This window comes from Mercenaria mercenaria, chromosome 3 (genome assembly GCF_021730395.1).
Source record: "Mercenaria mercenaria strain notata chromosome 3, MADL_Memer_1, whole genome shotgun sequence".
In the NCBI taxonomy this organism is placed as follows: Eukaryota; Metazoa; Mollusca; class Bivalvia; order Venerida; family Veneridae; genus Mercenaria; species Mercenaria mercenaria.
The window spans coordinates 94,795,621-94,815,429 of NC_069363.1; the positions used below are offsets into that span (position 1 = coordinate 94,795,621).

The following is a 19,809-nucleotide window of genomic DNA, read 5'->3' on the forward strand; positions in this document are numbered from 1 at the left end:
TTAATATAACCAATTTCTTCTTTCTTTAAATTTTTTTACTTGTTACAATGCAAACTATGCAATATGCAATTCAAGACCCGAATTACACTAGGTATAAAAACTATTACTGAATAGAATTAAGCAGTGGTTTTTGTGAAAGCTGTCACATATTTATACAATGCTATACATAAAAGTTAATTTGACTGTCACCAATACTTCTGGCAGTTAATGCAAAATTCTCAACTTCTAAAGAACTATTTTTACCAAATTTTCACTAAACAATCTTACTATCACTATATTATGATAGATAACCTTGCAAAACGATACTGTAATGATGAATTTCCTCTAACTAGAACAAGTGGTCCCTGCTCGCTTTCCCTACTATTCCTAACCAAGTCTACCAAACCCATTGATGACACAAAGCCAACCCCACCTCCATTCCCTGTTCCGAGAGAGAAACCACCAGAGTTCAAATAGCCAATAACATCTCTACAACCTGCTCTTACAGTGACCCCTTCTTTCTCAGCAATCAGTTTCAAACTTCTATCTACTTTCACTTTTTTTTTCAATCCTTTTTGTTTCATTTGCTTTTGTAGGTCTTTTTTCTCAATTAGAACTGGATCAACATGTAATGGCTCCACTGGGCCACCATAACTTTTATTTTTGTTAAACTGTTCAATATCTTCTTTACTTGGAACACATACTGTAGAAAACTGACCTGGACAGCCTTTTTGTACCATATCCAATCTTACAGCAACTACTGCATTATAATGTTCAGTCTCCAAAGTATTTAAAACATCAACTTTTACATCAACTTTACCTTTCTGACATGGTCTATATCTTTCAACCTGACATATATTCTGTAGCTTCCTGAGAAGTTTTGAATTCCTTAGGACATAAAACTGGCTTGTTTTGTTAAGTTCTTCATTTGACTGAGAACTGTTACTCATTTTACTCCCAGGGACAGCTTCCATGTCATTCCCTATTTCACCAGTCACTTTTACAACTTCTTTATTTACATCTGTCTCAGACTCATCTGTTTGCTTTGGTTTATCATGTTGTGTATCTTCATCTTCTCTGCCTTTCCATTCTTTGACCAGTAGATCCCATGGGCAACTGAAAGGGGAGACAACTCCATACTTTGTAAAATTTGGTCTCTTAGATGGTGGAATCCTATTATACTTGTCCACTTTTTCTTTCTCTAAGTCCTGCTGATATTTGCATCCTGACACAGAATCAGGAAAATCATTTGGAAATAATAATGATTTCTCCTCATAGGCATTACATTCTTGCTCCCTCAGCCCTGCACATCTAGCTCCTCTGAACACTAAAGCCAACCAAAAAGCCATGCCCCACCCTTTTGGCAACAACATATCAAAACCACTACCTTGCCCTAGATTAGGTGAATGCCCCCTACAGTTGGCAAGGGATGTAACTCCAGGTCTTTGGATAACAATTACAGGGATTCTTGATTCATCATCACCCAGCTCTAGTGGAAGTCCTGAAAATAAACAATATAAATGAGGTCACTTCCAAAACAATTTATGGGCCTCGTAACAAGAGAGCCATGAGGTCCTATGTACAATACATTTTTATCTTGCTCCTAACCAAGTGGTGAACTTCCATCTAGTAGCTAATAAAAAGAAGACATTTTGTAACTGTTTTAGATTTTAGCCCTGGTAGCTATAAACAGTATGTACCCATATGAGTCAGGTGAGCTAGATAGGGTCATCATGGCCCTCTTGTGTGAATAAATACTACAAGAGGGCCAAGATGGCCCTAGGTCGCTCACCTAAGAAACACTCCATAACAGTGTAAAACATGTTTGACCTAGTGATTTCATGGAAACAAATATTCTGACCAATTTTCATTAAGACTGGACCAAAAAATTGGTCTCTTGCAATAAAACAGTATTTTCTTAGATATGACCTAGTTTTTGACTCTAGATGACCCATGTTCAACTCGACCTAGATTTTATCAAGGCAATCATTCTGACCAAATTAATGAAGATCAACTGAAAAATACAGCCTCTATCACATACAGAAGTTTTTCTTTGATTTGACCAAGTGACCTAGTTTTTGACCTCAGATGACCCATATTCAAATTCGACCTAGATTTCATTAAGGCAATCAACCTGACCAAATTTCATAAATATCAACTGAAAAAAACAGTCTCTATCGCATACACAAGATTTTTCTTTAATTTGACCTAGTGACCTAGTTTTGACCTCAGATAACCCATATTCAAAACCGACCTAGTTTTCATCAAGGCAATCACTCTGACCAAATTTCATGAAGACCAATTGAAAAATACATCCTCTATTGCATACACAATGTTTTTCTTCGATTTGACCTAGTGACCTAGTTTTGGACCCCAGATGACCCATTTTCGAAATCAGCCTAGATTTTATCAAGGTAATCATTCTGGCTAAATTTCATGAAGATCAGTTAAAAAATACAGCCTCTATTGCATACACAAGGTTTTTCTTGGATTTGACCTAGTGACCTAGTTTTTGACCTCAGATGACCCATTTTCAAACTTGGTCTAAATTTCATCAAGGCAATCATTCTGACCAAAATTCATGAAGATCAATTGAAAAATACAGCCTCTATCGCATACACAAGGTTTTTACGTGATATGACCTAGTGACCTAGTTTTTGACCCCAGATGACCATTTTCGAACTTGGCCTAGATTTCATCAAAGTAATCATTCTGACCAAAATTCATGAAGATCAACTGAAAAATACCGCCTCTATCGCATACACAAGGTTTTTCTTTCATTTGACCTAGTGACCTAGTTTTTGACCCGAGATGACCCATTTTCGAACTCGGCCTAGATTTCATCAAGGCAATCATTCTGACCAAAATTCATGAAGATCAATTGAAAAATACAGCCTCTATCGCATACACAAGGTTTTTCTTTGATTTGACCTAGTGACCTAGTTTTTGACCCGAGATGACCCATTTTCGAACTCGGCCTAGATTTCATCAAGGTTATCATTCTGACCAATATTCATGAAGAAGAATTGAAAAATACAGCCTCTATCGCATACACAAGGTTTTTCTTTGATTTGACCTAGTGACCTAGTTTTTGACCCGAGATGACCCATTTTCGAACTCGGCCTAGATTTCATCAAGGCTATCATTCTGACCAATATTCATGAAGAAGAATTGAAAAATACAGCCTCTATCGCATACAACAGGTTTTTCTTTGATTTGACCTAGTGACCTAGTTTTTGACCCGAGATGACCCATTTTCGAACTCGGCCTAGATTTCATCAAGGTTATCATTCTGACCAATATTCATGAAGATTAATTGAAAAATACCACCTCTATCGCATACACAAGGTTTTTCTTTGATTTGACCTAGTGACCTAGTTTTTGACCCGAGATGACCCATTTTCGAACTCGGCCTAGACTTCATCAAAGTTATCATTCTGACCAATATTCATGAAGATTAAATGAAAAATACAGCCTCTATCGCATACACAAGGTTTTTCTTTGATTTGACCTAGTGACCTAGTTTTTGACCCGAGATGACCCATTTTCGAACTGGGCCTAGATTTCATCAAGGTTATCATTCTGACCAATATTCATGAAGAAGAATTGAAAAATACAGCCTCTATCGCATACACAAGGTTTTTCTTTGATTTGACCTAGTGACCTAGTTTTTGACCCGAGATGACCCATTTTCGAACTCGGCTTAAATTTCATCAAGGTTATCATTCTGACCAATATTCATGAAGATTAATTGAAAAATACCACCTCTATCGCATACACAAGGTTTTTCTTTGATTTGACCTAGTGACCTAGTTTTTGACCCGAGATGACCCATTTTCGAACTCGGCCTAGATTTCATCAAAGTTATCATTCTGACCAATATTCATGAAGATTAAATGTAAAATACAGCCTCTATCGCATACACAAGGTTTTTCTTTGATTTGACCTAGTGACCTAGTTTTTGACCCGAGATGACCCATTTTCGAACTCGGCCTAGATTTCATCAAGGTTATCATTGTGACCATTATTCATGAAGATTAATTGAAAAATACAGCCTCTATCGCATACACAAGCTAAATGTTGACAGACGACGGACGACAGACGACAGACGACGGACGACAGACGACAGACGACGGACGCCGGACATCGAGCGATCAGAAAAACTCACCTGAGCATTGCTCAGGTGAGCTAATAAAATAGGAAGGACAAATGTAAGACATTAAACTTTAAAAACATTACCACTATCACTATCACTTACAAATAACTGAAGCCTTAAAAATGGTTATGGTACATAAAATCTGGTGGCATTAACCTGGTACAAGTTTCTGTGATTTTAGTTCATGAATTCTATAGTCAGTAAACTTTGTTGAGGTAACCTCATCTCTGATACTCTCTATCCATAGTGGGGAGGTGGAGACATCTTTGGTTAGCTTGTCACGGAATGATGACATGTCCTGATTTATATCTGGAAAATAAATTACATACATGACTTACTGTGAAATCGTGGATTTTATGCTTGAGTCTATCCACACAAAGCAGTTAAGGAGGAAGGTTACCTTGTTACAAGGGTAAATTCAAATTAGTTGAACCGCAGCATCTTTTTGTATTTCGTGTAATATGAAGTTTTAACTGCTAAAATCTCAGTTTTGTTTGTCTCTGTCCCTTCAAGTTCAATTTTTATCCAGGTTTGAAGAACATGACCCTCCAAAGGTATTTCATATTGAAAGAAGAAGGAAAATACGGATATTTAACACTTTTCAATGTATTTTAGTTTCATTGATATCCGTAGAAGTCAGCATAATCTATAATTTTACTGGTATGCACGTTAGCTTTCTAATATAAGCTTAAAATGTATATGTCGCGGGGCTCGTGTTTCCATGGTAACGCATTTTCTCTCATTTTTAAACAACTGTGTATAAAAATAGGGGGTTTCGACGGCTTCAGTGCCATTCTGTTAATGACCAACATGGAATATTTGGGTAATATTATTAGCAAAATACCAAATACTATACATGGTACCCTATTTTTCTTAAAGTTTAAAGTAACCATGGCAACAGAGATGTTTAAAATGGCTTATATCTTGCTTTTTGTCGTAATTTCTTATTAAATAATATTGAATAAGATTATCTTTCTAGTTGATGTAGCTTTAAAACATATTATTTCTAACGTAAGTTATATTTTCGTGTTATCTGCATTTATTCAAACAAATTTCTAAGCTTAGAATACTTACAGCAGTACCCTTCGTCGGGCATTTTTCATGGAAAAATCGTTCAGCATGCTACTATTATTCTCATGGATATTGTTGAAATGAAAATAAAAAGCCGAAGCTGTGTTTCTTAAATAGACCAGTGTCAACGCTTTTGAATTTTACATTTAGATACATAGGTCACAGGCTTCGTTTCCATGGTAACATCAATTCAATTCAAGAAACCACAATTTTCTACTGAAATTTGAACAATTTTAGATCTTAGTTTTAGTATATAAGTAACAAATTATCAACGGAACCTGAAAAATAGGTATTACAAATCAAACTGCTAGATTTTTTATTTGAAAATGGCCGTAACAAGTAACCTCTCACCCAACTATATTCCAAATAACATTGGTTACCATCATCCATTTTCTTACATTCCGCATAACATTTCAATATAACTACATAAAAGAAGCAAAATATTGATCATTATTCAGAGCAAAAGACTCATAAAAAATATTTCAGCAAATAATGGTTATTTGAAAATAGTTTGAATAAAGAAAATGCACAGAATTACGTACTTTCAAGATAAAAGCTATTAATTTTGTGCGGTAACTGACACGTAACGTCATGACGTCAATGACGTCATTTTAAGGAGGTAGGTTACCTTCATATTTGTATGTGCGCATGTCCAACCGGAAGCTAACGTGACGATTTACGACGACGTTTACGACAAATTAAATGTGTTTGTATATTCATTTTCCTGAAAATAAATCACGAACCTGCCTCCGATCTGATACTTTATGGTTTAATAATGCAAAAAGAATGAATCAATTCCCGAAGAAACGCTTCAAAACAATGTTGCCATAAAATGACGTCATTGACGTCATGACGTTACGTGTCAGTTACCGCGCAAAATTAATAGCTTTTATCTTGAAAGTACGTAATTCTGTGCATTTTCTTTATTTTAACTATCTTCAAATAACAAATATTTGCTGAAATATTTGTTATGAATCTTTTGCTCTGAGTAATCATCAATATTTTGCTTCTTTTATTTAGTTATATTGAAACGTAATGCGGATTGTAAGAAAATGAATGATGGTAACCAATGTTATTTGGAATATAGTTGGATGAAAGGTTACTTGTAACGGCCATTTTCAAATAAAAAATCTAGCAGTTTGATTTGTATTACCTATTTTTCATTTTTCGTTGATAATTTGTTACTTATATACTAAAAATAAGATCTAAAGCTGTTCAAATTTCAGTAGAAAAATGTGGTTCCTTAAATTTAATTGATGTTACCATGGAAACGAAGCCCGTGACCTACGTATCTAAATGTAAAATTCAAAAGCGTTGACACTGGTCTATTTAAGAAACACAACTTCGGCTTTTTATTTTCATTTCAACAATATCCATTAGAATAATATCAGCATGCTGAACGATTTTTCCATGAAAAATGCCAGGCGAGGGGTACTGTCGTATGTATTCTAAGCTTTGAAATTTGTTTGAATCAATGCAAATAACAAGAAAATATAACTAACGTTAGAAATAATATGTTAATAAAGTTACATTAACTAGAAAGATAATCTTATTCAATATTTTTGTAAGAAATTACGACAAAAAGCAAGATATAAGCTATTTTAAACATCTCTGTTGCCATGGTTACTGTAAACTTTAAGAAAAATAGGGAACCATGTAAAGTGCATGGTATTTTGCTTAAAATATTTCCCAAATATTCCATGTTAGTCATTAACAGAATGCCACTTAGGCCGTCGAAAACCCCTATTTTTATACATAATTGTTTAAAAATGAGAGAAAAATCCATTACCATGGAAACACGAGCCCGCGACATATGCATTTAAAGCTTATATTAGAAAGCTAACGTGCATACTAGTAAAATTATTAATTATGCAGACTTCTACGGATATCAGTGAAACTAAAATACACTAAAAATTGTTAAATATCCGTATTTTCCTTCTTCTTTTAATATGAAATATCTTTAGAGGGTCATGTTCTTCAAACCTAGATAAAAATTGAATTTGAAGAGACAGAGACAAACAAAACTGAGATTGTAGCAGGTAAAACTTCATATTACACGAAATACAAACAAATGCTGCGGTTAAACTAACTTGAATTTACCCTTGTAACAAGGTAACCTACCTCCTTAAGGCAACATTGTTTTGAAGCGTTTCTGCGGCAATTTATTCATTATTTCTGCATTATTAAACCATAAAGCGTCAGATCGAAGACAGGCCTATGATTTGTTTTTAGAAGAATGAATATACAAACACATTTAGTTTGTCGTAAATGTCGTCGTAAATCGTCACGTTAGCTTCCGGTTGGACATGCGCACATACAAATATAAAGGTAACCTACCTCCTTAAGGTCCACTCTATTTTATGTTCAAAGGTCAAAATAAAAAAAATTATATTCCAAAGATCATGAGAAGTTTAAGCGCATTTGGCCCAGTAGTTTCTGAAAAATTTGTTTACATACAATAGTTTTACCTGGAATTCCAAGTTAAAAAGGCACACCATTTTGACAAAAAAATAGCTAGAATTATGTAACTTGTCCTGTAAGGTCATCTAATGATGCCAAAGACAAGTGTGAAGTGAAAGAATTTGGCCTAGCAGCTCCTGAGAAACCTGCTTACTTGCGTAACTTCTCTGACATGGAAGTGGTCAAATGGGGGATTATAAAAGCTCTCAAATTAGAAAAATTTCAAACAGTCCAACTAAAAAGACTATTAGTTTGAGCTTTTGAAATTCAAAGTTAGCTATTTATATAGTAATTAATAAAAGGATCAAAAACTAACTTTCTTCATCTGAAACCACTTTTGTTCTTTGCACAGGTCTTGTCAGACGTGGATCTCTGACTGTCATAGCAACTACACAATGGGGAGGTAACTCTGATGGTGACTGGCATGCTTCCATACTCTCCATGAACTCTCGTTGTGTCACATGTCCAATGGAATGTTCAGAGTTTCCATAGTAACCATTCCACCATGATGAAATTTCTTCTGACTGTTTGACTGGTACAATATTTGCCTGCTGAAGAGTGTCTACCAACACTGCAGTGGACTGTGGACCAGTCAAACGAAATTTTAACAATGATCCTGTTAATGATTTCATCGTGATGAGTTCACCTGCATCAACAGCTACAACATTTGTTCTATATTTGTCACAAATGAAAGGTTCTGTATTTTCATCTTCTTTCTTTTTGTCCACACTTTCTGTTGTATTACCCTCTTCTTTCTTGATCAGCTTGGTCTCTTTTAGATTCAAACAATCAAGTAATTCTTTCCAAATTTGGTCAAAAATGCTTGGGTGGCACCAAATCCAAAGCTGCCTTTGATTGGCTGCCTCGTTCTGAGACTTATCTCTGATTGGTGGAGAGGGATTCCACATGAATGAAACTGGACCAATGGCATTCCAAGGATATTTGTCAGACTCATACATGATGGTGTTTCCCTCTCTGGTACCAGCTAAACAAGAAACAGCAGCAAATGTCTGACCTAAAATAAACAAGAGTGCCAGAATGTCACAATATACGCCCGTCACAGCAAATTTCTTTACTCTAGCACCTGTATTTCCAAATGGAATTTTAATTTTGTGGTTGTTTAGTAATCATTGTAAGTCTTTTGTTTTTCTAAGTCCACAAAAAAACTCCTTACCAGGTAGAGATACCTTAAAATACACCTAAAATTTGAAAGTAACATCTATGTTGTACCACAGAAAAGTGGTCTTGTTTTTTCCCTACGGTCAATTATAAAAAAGTTACTATATAAGTTATTTATAGTAACAACTAAGGGAAGGTAATCTTAAAAAAAAAAAAAAAAAAAAAAAATTGTAAGTCCACACAAAAATCTTTACCAGGTAGATTGGTCAAAATACACCTCATAATTGGATGTAGCATGCATGTTGTACTACAGAAAAGTGGTCTCGATTTTTCCCTAAGGGAACTGCGCATGACACTTCATCTCATGATGGTGTATAATTGTGCCAAGTTACATCAAAATCCCTCTATGCATGAAGAAGAAATGCTTCGGACAGTCATTCTTGTATCTGACCTTTGGCCTCTAAGTGTGACCTTGACCTTAGACCTAGGGACCTGGTTCTTGCGCATGACACTCCGTCTTGTGGTGGTGAACATTTGTGCCAAGTTATATCAAAATCCCTCCATGCATGAAGAAGAAATGCTCCGGACAAAGTTTTCATTCTTGTATCCTTTGACCTCTAAGTGTGACCTTGACCTTAGACCTAGGGACCTGGTTCTTGACATGACACTCCGTCTCATGATGATGAACAATTGTGCCAACTTTCATCAAAATCCCTCTATGCATGAAGAAGATATGCTCCGGACAAAGTTTTCATTCTTGTATCCTTTGACCTCTAAGTGTGACCTTGACCTTAGACCTAGGGACCTGGTTCTTGAGCATGACACTCCGTCTCATGATGATAAACAATTGTGCCAACTTTCATCAAAATCCCTCTATGCATGAAGAAGATATGCTCCGGACAAAGTCATACTTGAATTTGACCTTTGACCTCTAAGTGTGACCTTGACCTTAGACCTAGGGACCTGGTTCTTGCGCATGACACTCCGTCTCATGATGGTGAACAACTGTGCCAAGTTTCATCAAAATCCCTCCATGCATGTAGAAGATATGCTCCGGACAAGGTCTGTGGACGCCGCCCGCCTGCCCATCCGCCCGCCAGGGGCGTTCCCATAATACGTCCCGTTTTTCAAACGGGCGTATAAAAAGGAATGGTATAACGTATAACTAACAGCATAAGTTGATTTTATTTTCATAGCAATACTGTTTTAAAAATGAATGCTAAAAATGACGGATAAATGAAATAATTTTATTTTTTCTTGAAACTAAAAACTTCCTGTGTCAATAACCCAATATCACAAACATTATAACTGAGAATTTAACATAACAATGGATCATTTTAGCACAGAAATATTATTGTTCTAGTTTTCAACATCTTTCAAATAACTTTACATTCAGGAAACATTTGTAACTAATTTAAACAACTCTAAACATATTTCAGAAACTCACCAACCCATCCAAATCATCACTACAGCATAATTTAACCTGTATCCTGCTAAATTTCTATAATGAACTTGTCCATCTTTCAATCTGGACAGTACAAATAACTGTTAAAAGGGGTGCTTACAAAAAAGATACTGACTGAATGGCGAACAGTGCAATCTTGATCAGACTGCATGGATGTGCAGACTGATCATGATCTACACTGGTCGCAAAGGCAGAATCGATCTTGTCCAGCATGATAAGTGTTAACTGACCACATACTGCAATAGATGTCTTGGTGCCAGACTTTTTCTCCCGTATTGTCATGCTTTCTAAAGGCCTCCAATTACCATTTTGCTACATAACCCTATCATAGAAACCCTGACACTCACATTTTGCTAATACTTAAATGCTGAACTTTTTAAAATAATTTAAAGAAATGCATTCCAGGACCATGTAATTTTAAAATAGTTCTACATTCTAAATACCTTATATAATGCCAAACATTCTTTTGACTTTATTTGTTTTTTTCATTACCGTATTTTGGTGTGTATAGGTCGCACTTTTTCTACCCATTTTGCTGCCTGAAAAAGTTCCTGCGACCTATACGACAGAACATTGCCAGCAGTTTTTTTTTTCGGGCCAATTTTCTGACCGTAGCTCTCGCAAAATTACGTGCATCTGTCACGAACGAACAAAATGGGTAAAAAATATCAATATCGGCGGCTTTTCAGCCAATAGCGGTTACTTTCAATAAAATATATCGTAAATAACCCATACAGACTATTAAAATTACGAATGACTTTAATTCAAAGATGTTTTTGCAGTCTGAATTACGTTTGTTTCTACTTTCGTTTTACTGGACGCCATTGACATGTACTCCGGGTTGGATAAAATCCGGACAGATCCGTCCTCCATTCCAAACATTGTTTATACTAATTCTTAGCGTATTAAAAAATTTGAAAGATAATTTTTTACTTTTGATTTTTAAATAAAAGAAAAAAATCCAAACAGAGATATTTTGTTAATCTTTTTACTCAGAATCAAAAGAACGCGGTTAATTACATGACATGGAAAGGTGTTATAATTGCTGTGCAAACAATTCACACTTAAACTTGCATGATAACAGAATGTAAACGCAAACCGTCTGCTGCCAATTAGTGTCAAAAAGCCGCTTTTCTTTGATGTAGTCTGTTACCGATACTACTGTTGGTACGAAACGGTTGGGAACGAAAATAACACAGTCCGATTTCCACCAATCAGGTTCCGATAATAATTCAGTCCGCGGCATCAATATGGCCGCCGCCATAACTTTTTTGCCGGTAAATATTAAATACTGCTGGGGAAAAAATTCGAAATTTAACTGCGACTAATACGCTGGAAGTTAAATTTTCCGACCATTTCCAGAGCAAAAATTAGATGCGAACTATACATTACCGCGACCTATACACACTAAAATACGGTATGCATTATATCATCATTATGTTAATATGAATTAAGGCACCGCCTAGCATTGGGGATTTATCTTTTATATATCCGCTTAGGAAGAAATATTCAACGCTCAAGAAAGTGAAACTTTGCTCTAAACTGTTGTTTACATTTAGTGTCATCATACCTCTTACAGCGAATATCATACTTTGCAAAATTTACGGAAGCCATGCCGGTGACGTCATTCAGCGTTCTCGCTCTAGCTTTTAGAATTTTGTTTTGTTTGTTTGCACTCCACGCAGAAACTTGACGGTCTTTACACTTCCTTACTGTTTTAAAAGTGTTTTTCAGTTGCATGTACAGTTTTCATTACGAAAAAGAAGTAAAATAATCATGTTAGCGCGGTTTACGAGTTTCTGTGACTGATTCGGGGTGGTCGGATGTTCATAAAGACAACCAGTCAGCGGATTTTACATAAACCGGAACCGGAAAACATCGAAAAAATTGCCTCAGTATATGCAAACAGCAAAGACGAATATCTATATACGGACGTTACCGTCTCGGGGATTTTCATCCCCGGCGCTTTGCGCCGGTGATAAACCCCCTATTATTATATTATATTATCATATTATACAAGTATTCAGTAAAACCAATCAAAAGCAAATTTGAAACATTTTTTTTATATAAAATTAAGAAAATGCTGACCTAACAGTTTTGAAAATATAGTTACAGAGGATATTTGTTTGTTTCAGTGTAAGATTGAAATATCTTTCATGAATGAACACCAGATGCAATATATTCAAGCGTGGCATAGCCACATGTGAAAATGTAAGATATGGTGTTCACAAGCGAAGATATTTTGATCTTACATGTAAAACAAACAATTTTTCTTTTCATTTCATATTTTGACTAAATTTATCCATTTTTAGTTTCTTATCAGTGAAGAATATGATGTTTTAAGTATGAAAATGCCAGATATATTTCACTCTAATATTTTGATAATTCACTGAAAAATGTGTAATAAATATATCTTATCACATATTTGACGTCGCGGGAGTGTAATAAAGCCATTAAATAAAAATGATAATACACTAGTGTAATAAAGCTTTGACGTCGACATCATTTATACTATAGGCTACGTCGGTCAAATTGTCTTGCTTATATAGTAAAAGAAAGTCGATATTTTGATGTTTCGACAAGAAAGGCTAACATGTGATAAAAAGAATATTACATCTGTGACTTTCCACATTGAATCTATTAAATTCGTTGAATAAAATTGATAAAATGCTCGGCAGAGCCTCGCATTTTATTTTATTCAACTCCTTTAATAAATTCAATATGAAAAGACACTCATGTAATATCCTCTATATACACCTGCTCAATTTTCAAAGTGTTATTATATTAATGAACTGATTTAATTTACATTTTTTAAGGTATAGGTGTTCTCACAAACCCAATGAATACAGAAAATCCGAGGTGTGCTTAAAAAGCTTCATTCAGTTTGTGTGTGTAATCTTGAATAACCCATTTTACTGTATCATGCATGTACAATTATTTTCATTTCAAAATAGCACATTGGTCTGAAATTACCAAATTAAATGTTTTCCAAAGCAAAGCAATTTTTTTCATAATATAATTTCATATGTAAGAGTCTGATGCAGTGCTACTGTAACATAACAATACAGATACCTTTGTCAAAATTTTCAAATGCTATCAAAAGAGGATATTACATGAGTGTCTTTTCATATTGAATTCATTCAACATGTGTAATAAATCCAATGTGGAAAAACACAATTGTAATATTCTTTTTATCCCATGTAAGCTTTCTTCTGCTGAAACATAAACATATGAGCTGTGCCATGAGAAAATCAACATAGTGGGTGTGCGACCAGCATGGATCCAGACCAGCCTGCGCATCCGCGCAGTCTGTTCAGGATCCATGCTGTTCGCTTTCAAAGCCTATTGCAATTAGAGAAACTGTTAGCAAACAGCATGGAGCCTGACCAGACTGCGCGGATGCGCAGGCTGCTCTGGATCCATGCTGGTCGCAAACCCACTATGTTGATTTTCTCATGGCGTGGCTCATATCTTCTTTCTTTACCTATTATAGACAAAGTTAATTTGACCAACGTCTTCTATACTCAAAGCTTTATTACACTAGTGTATTATCAAATTCATGTAATGACTTTATTTCATTCCTAAGACGTCAAACATATGAAAACATTGATATTTTTGTGAAAATTAAACTTGTCACATAAGCAGCCATTTAGATATGTTATAGATATTTACTGGAAATATTGGCCAGGTCCTGAGGCTGAAAAAAAAGGTCCCTCAGATTTACAATGTTACATGTATTCTCTGTATATATGTCAACCAGATGCAAAAAGAATATACAGTCAAGGAATGAAGTGTAAGGATATTACATTTATAAAGTACTATACCTGTTTGAGGATTTGTTACATGTGCCAAGCCTTGCAGTATGTTATCTTGTCCTCCCACTATTTCAATACAACTCATAAATGACAGATCCTGAAACAACAAATACACTGTTTCTAATTGTAATCCAATGTCAAGGTCACAAGGTTTTATATAACACCGATTTCAGACCAGTCTCAAAAACTTAAGTCTTTGCTTGACTATTTCTGTGTACAATTTTGAAACAATGACTAATGATCTTCAAACTCCAATGTATCATTCTGCAGCCCTGTCAATAAATACATCAACTTTGTAAGATGTCATATCAGATCAGCCATTAAATTTCCATCTGGATTAAAAGCAATGCACTGTATTTTGGATACAGCATGGATTTGCATATCAGGGTTATGGTTCTTGGCCTACACAGGCACATAATGGTGATAAACAAATGTACAAAGTTTCAAAGCTGTAGATCTAACAGTTTTTGAGAAAAGGTGGACCTAAACAAAACTTTTAAACAATGTTGATGCCGATGATCAAGTGACGACAATACCTCGTTTTTTTCAAAAATCAGACAAGCTCATAAAATGATGTGGAAGATAGAAACAGTTATAAAATGTAGCTGTAAGTGTAAAGGTACTCAATATCCTAATCATTCAGTGACTTGTACAATGGATCAGTAATGCAAACATTTAAAAAAATAAAACAGAAGAAATATAATGTTGATTTGCAACTGACTGTTGATTCTATGCATTCTTTGATGTTTTATTTCTTATTGAAAACTCGTTTTTGTACTGAAAGGTTTCCTTTGTAAATCATGTCAGTATTAGAAGTTTATACCAGAGTCAACTTAAAGTGACTTTTCAGTTTTAACTGTAGCATCATGAGTTGGCACCTTGGCAGAGCCGTGGACCTTCCACATGCCTGCTGCCTTCCTTTCATGATAACCAAAGCAGAACACAAACATACAGAAGTGAGAGGCAAGAGATATGAAGTCAGTAACCTTAGGCAGCTAGCCACAGCGGCTGCTAAAGTGGATAATTTAATATTTAAATCATGTTAATGGAACATACGCCTATCTCTCAGTACTGTTTCTACTTATACCTATCTGTTAGTTCTGTATCAACTTACACCTATCAGTCAGTTCTGTATCAACTTACACCTATCAGTCAGTTCTGTTTCAACTTACACCTATCAGTCAGTTCTGTATCTACTTACACCTATCGGTCAGTTCTGCATCAACTTACACCTATCAGTCAGTTCTGTATCAACTTACATCTATCAGTCAGTTCTGTATCACCTTACACCTATCAGTCAGTTCTGTATCAACTTACACCTATCAGTCAGTTCTGTATCAACTTACACCTATCGGTCAGTTCTGCATCAACTTACACCTATCGGTCAGTTCTGTATCAACTTACATTTATCAGTCAGTTCTGTATCAACTTATATTTATCAGTCAGTTCTGTATCAACTTACACACATCAGTCAGTTCTGTATCAACTTACACCTATCAGTCAGTTCTGTATCAACTTACACCTATCGGTCAGTTCTGCATCAACTTACACCTATCAGTCAGTTCTGTATGAACTCACACCTATCAGCCAGTTCTGTATCAACTTACACCTATCAGTCAGTTCCATATCAACTTACATCTATCAGTCAGTTCTGTATCAACTTACACCTATCAGTCAGTTCTGTATCAACTTACATCTATCAGCCAGTTCTGTATCAACTTACACCTATCAGTCAGTTCCATATCAACTTACATCTATCAGTCAGTTCTGTATCAACTTACACCTATCAGTCAGTTCTGTATCAATTTACATCTATCAGCCAGTTCCGTATCAACTTACACCTATCAGTCAGTTATGTATCAACTTACACCTATCTGTCAGTTCTGTATCAACTTACACCTATCAGTCAGTTCTGTATCAACTTACACCTTTCTGTCAGTTCTGTATCAGTCTATTACCTGCAGTAAACAATGTCTGCTAACTGCCCTGTAACAAGCTCTTTCACTTTTCATGGTAGGTTTCCATGGCAACTTGTATCCCCATTTTTCAACCATATGAAATCTTTTAGCGTGCCAGATGTGGGTTTCCAGCCAGACATGTTTTCTCTGCCGTCGCGTATATTCTTGTAACAAATTCTTCGGTCGTCTGCGATGATACCTGCTCGGCTTCTTCACTTTAGTTCCCACCTAAAAACGTTATGTATAAATGTTTTTATTGTTTGATATGAGTTTAGTGACAAGTGGTCAGTAGACCATACCATGTTCATCGATTTAAAACCAGTAATAGGTTGATCTTGGCAAGTACTTCTGGACTCTGACAGAAAAATACTTAAAAAGAGCTGTCCATAAGACAGCCAAGCTCGACTATTCGAAATATTGACCCAGAAGCAGGAAAATATTACCCAAAATGTTAAATATCAAAAGAGTTTTAAGTTCAAAAGGGGACATAATTTGACCAAAATGCATATCAGAGTTATGGGACTTGATGCTATCAACTAGTTTTATAACCCCAAAGGCACATGTGAAGTTTCAATTCAATATCTGCATCAGTTTTGGAGTAACTTGCATGTAAAACTTTTACCAGAATTTTTTAAGTCCAAAAGGGGGCATAATTTGCATGTACATGTACATGTCAGAGTTAAAGGACTTGACCCAGTGAAGTTGGTAATTGATCTAGAAAATGAAAAAATAAGTTTCAAATCTATATGCCTTTAAGTAACAGCTGTATGTACTTGCACGCAAAACTTTAACCAGAATTTTCTAAGTCCACAGGGGGCATAATATGCCCAAAATACATGTCAGAGTTATGGGACTTGACCCAAAGAGGTTGGTAATTCATCAAGAAAAAGAACAAGAGCTGTCCTTAAGACAGCCAAGCTCGACTATCGAGCTGTATGTACTTGCACGCAAAACTTTAACCAGGATTTTCTAAGTCCAAAAGGGGGCATAATTTGCCCAAAATGAAGGTCAGAGTTATGGGACATGCTGCTATCAACTAGTTTTATAACCCTGAAGACACATGTGAAGTTTCAATTCAATATCTGCATTAGTTTTGGAGATAGTAACTTGCATGAAAAACTGTAACCAGCATTTTCTAAGTCCAAAAGGGGGCATAATTTGCTCAAAATACATGTCAGAGTTATGGAACTTGACCCAGGGAGGTTGGTAATTGACCTAGAAAAAAAATAAGTTTCAAAGGTATATGCCTTTAAATGATAGGTGAATGTACTTGCATGCAAAAACTTAACCAAGGTGTGACGCCGACGCCAACGCCAGGGTGAGTAGAAATAGCTAGACTATTCTTTGAATAGTCGAGCTAAAAATGAAGTTTCAAGACTATATGCCTTTTGGTAATAGCTGTATGTACTTGGCTACTTGCACGCAAAACTTTAACCAGGATTTTCTAAGTCCAAAAGGGGGCATAATTTGCCCTAAATACATGTCAGAGTTATGGGACTTGACCCAGTGAGGTTGGTAATTGATCTAGAAAAAGAAAAATTAAGTTTCAAATCTATATGCCTTTTGGTAATAGCTGTAATGTACTTGCAAGCAAAACTTTAACCAGGATTTTCTAAGTTCAAAAGGGGGCATAATTTGGCTAAAATGCAGGTGGGAGTTATGGGAGTTGATGCTATCAACTAGTTTTATAACCCTGAAGACAGATATTAAGTTTCAATTCAATATCTGCATTAGTTTTGGAGATAGTAACTTGCATGTAAAACTTTAACCAGGATTTTCTAAGTCCAAAATGGGGCATAATTTGCCGAAAATACATGTCAGAGTTATGGAACTTGACCCAGTGACGTTGGTAATTTATCTAGAAAAAGAAAAAAATAAGTTTCAAAGCTATATGCCTTTTAGTAATAGCTGTATGTACTTGCACGTAAAACTTTAACCAGAATTTTCTAAGTCCAAAAGGGGGCATAATTTGGCCAAAATGAAGGTCAGAGTTATGGGACTTGATGCTATCAACTAGTTTTATAACCCCGCAGACAGACACATGTGAAGTTTCAATTCAATATCTGCATTAGTTTTGGAGATAGTAACTTGCATGTAAAACTTTAACCAGAAAGGGGGCATAATTTGCTCAAAATACATGTCAGAGTTATGGAACTTGACCCAGTGAGGTTGGTAATTGTCCTAGAAAAATAAACAAGAGCTGTCACTAACGGTGACAAATGCCCCTGCAGCATCTTGACCTTTGACCTGGTGACCCTAAAGTCAGTAGGGGTGGTGTACTCAATAAGTTCTATCAGCATGTGAAGTTTGAAGGTCCTGAATGAAGTGGTTTGCATGTAAAGTGCCCTCATGCAAAAAGTTAACGTTGGCCCCTGTGACCTTGACCTTTCACCTGGTGACCCTAAAGTCAGTAGGGTTGGTGTACTCATAAAGTACTATCAACATGTAAAGTTTGAAGGTCCTGGGTGAAGTGGTTCGCAAGAAAAGTGCCTTCATGCAAAAAATTAACGTTGGCCCCTGTGACATTGACCTTTGACCTGGTGACCCCAAAGTCAGTAGGAGTGGTGAATTCAATAAGTACTATCAGCATGTGAAGTTTGAAGGTCCTGGGTGCAGTGGTTCGCGAGTAAAGTGCCTTCATGCAAAAAGTTAACGTTGGCCCCTGTGACCTTGACCTTTGACCTGGTGACCCCAAAGTCAGTAGGGTTGGTGTACTCAATAAGTACTATCAGAATGTGAAGTTTGAAGGTCCTGGGTGCAGTGGTTCGCGAGTAAAGTGCCTTCATGCAAAAAGTTAACGTTGAAAACTAATATGCCTCCCTTCGGGGGCATAAAAATAAGTTTCAAAGCTATATGCCTTTAAATGATAGCTGTATGTACTTGCATGCAAAAACTTAACCAAGGTGGGACGCCAACGCTGACGCCAAGCTGAGTAGAATAGCTAGACTATTCTTTAAATAGTCAAGCTAAAAATTCAAGTAGTGATCTTTAGGACATTTTGTCTTCGTTAAGCTTTGGACAGTTTTTCATAAATTGGGTATACATTTAAAATATTATTATTTAACAACAAATTAATATATCTTGTTTAATTTCGATACATGCAATTTTTCTCTTCAGTAGTGCTTGGGAATTACACCAATAAGAACAGTGAATGTATGAAGTAACACTATGTTTACAATTACGTTCAGCGGGGCTTTATCACTAAGCTTCGTTTTTCTACACCAAAGAATAAGAATCCTGGTAACAAGTCAGTTTGGGGGGAAAACTACATATGACAGTAATATTTTGTGGGGACGATAATTGTAAACAGCTGTTGCTATAAAAGGAAAAAAGTTCCTGACCTTGTCTGTTTCAAACAAACTTACTAACTCTGTGGCTGAAGCTCTAACTTTACTTGCTTCAAACATACTTACCAACCGTATTGTTAAAACTTTACTACGTCCTTTTCTGAATACTTACCAAATGTGCGGCTAAAGCTCTGATACTTCTGGGGAGCCTTTTAACATTGTGGCTCATTGCACGTCTTCTCATATGTACCGGTATCTTCTGTGCGACGTTTCTACCTCCGCCAATAATGTCTACCTTGCTACTGAGTACCTGTATCTCATTGGCATGACTCTCAGCATAGTGGACAAGATCCACCTCTGTATAGTACAAGAACTAATGTATAGTATTTTGTTTTATTTCATAATAACAAGTACACAACAGAATATACTATATACAGATTTACTTCATACAGTTGACATCGCACTTGCCATCATCTCTATTAAGCGATTTTTGTATTAA

The 19,809-nt window shown here is 35.8% G+C and overlaps 1 protein-coding gene across 2 annotated transcripts in view; it reads right to left on the bottom strand.

The window, feature by feature from the left end:
• LOC123523979 (ribonucleases P/MRP protein subunit POP1-like) overlaps positions 1–19,809 on the bottom strand; it is a 26,078-nt gene continuing 6,269 nt past the window's right edge. For both annotated transcript variants that reach the window (XM_045301790.2, XM_045301791.2), the window contains exons 3-8: positions 19,483–19,667; positions 16,024–16,251; positions 14,075–14,162; positions 7,983–8,681; positions 4,292–4,444; positions 1–1,480 (exon numbers count right to left, since the gene is read on the bottom strand). In XM_045301790.2, the coding sequence (XP_045157725.2) occupies positions 273–1,480; positions 4,292–4,444; positions 7,983–8,681; positions 14,075–14,162; positions 16,024–16,251; positions 19,483–19,667 (2,561 nt within the window). In that variant the 3' untranslated portion in view covers positions 1–272. The remainder of the gene's footprint in view (positions 1,481–4,291; positions 4,445–7,982; positions 8,682–14,074; positions 14,163–16,023; positions 16,252–19,482; positions 19,668–19,809) is intronic.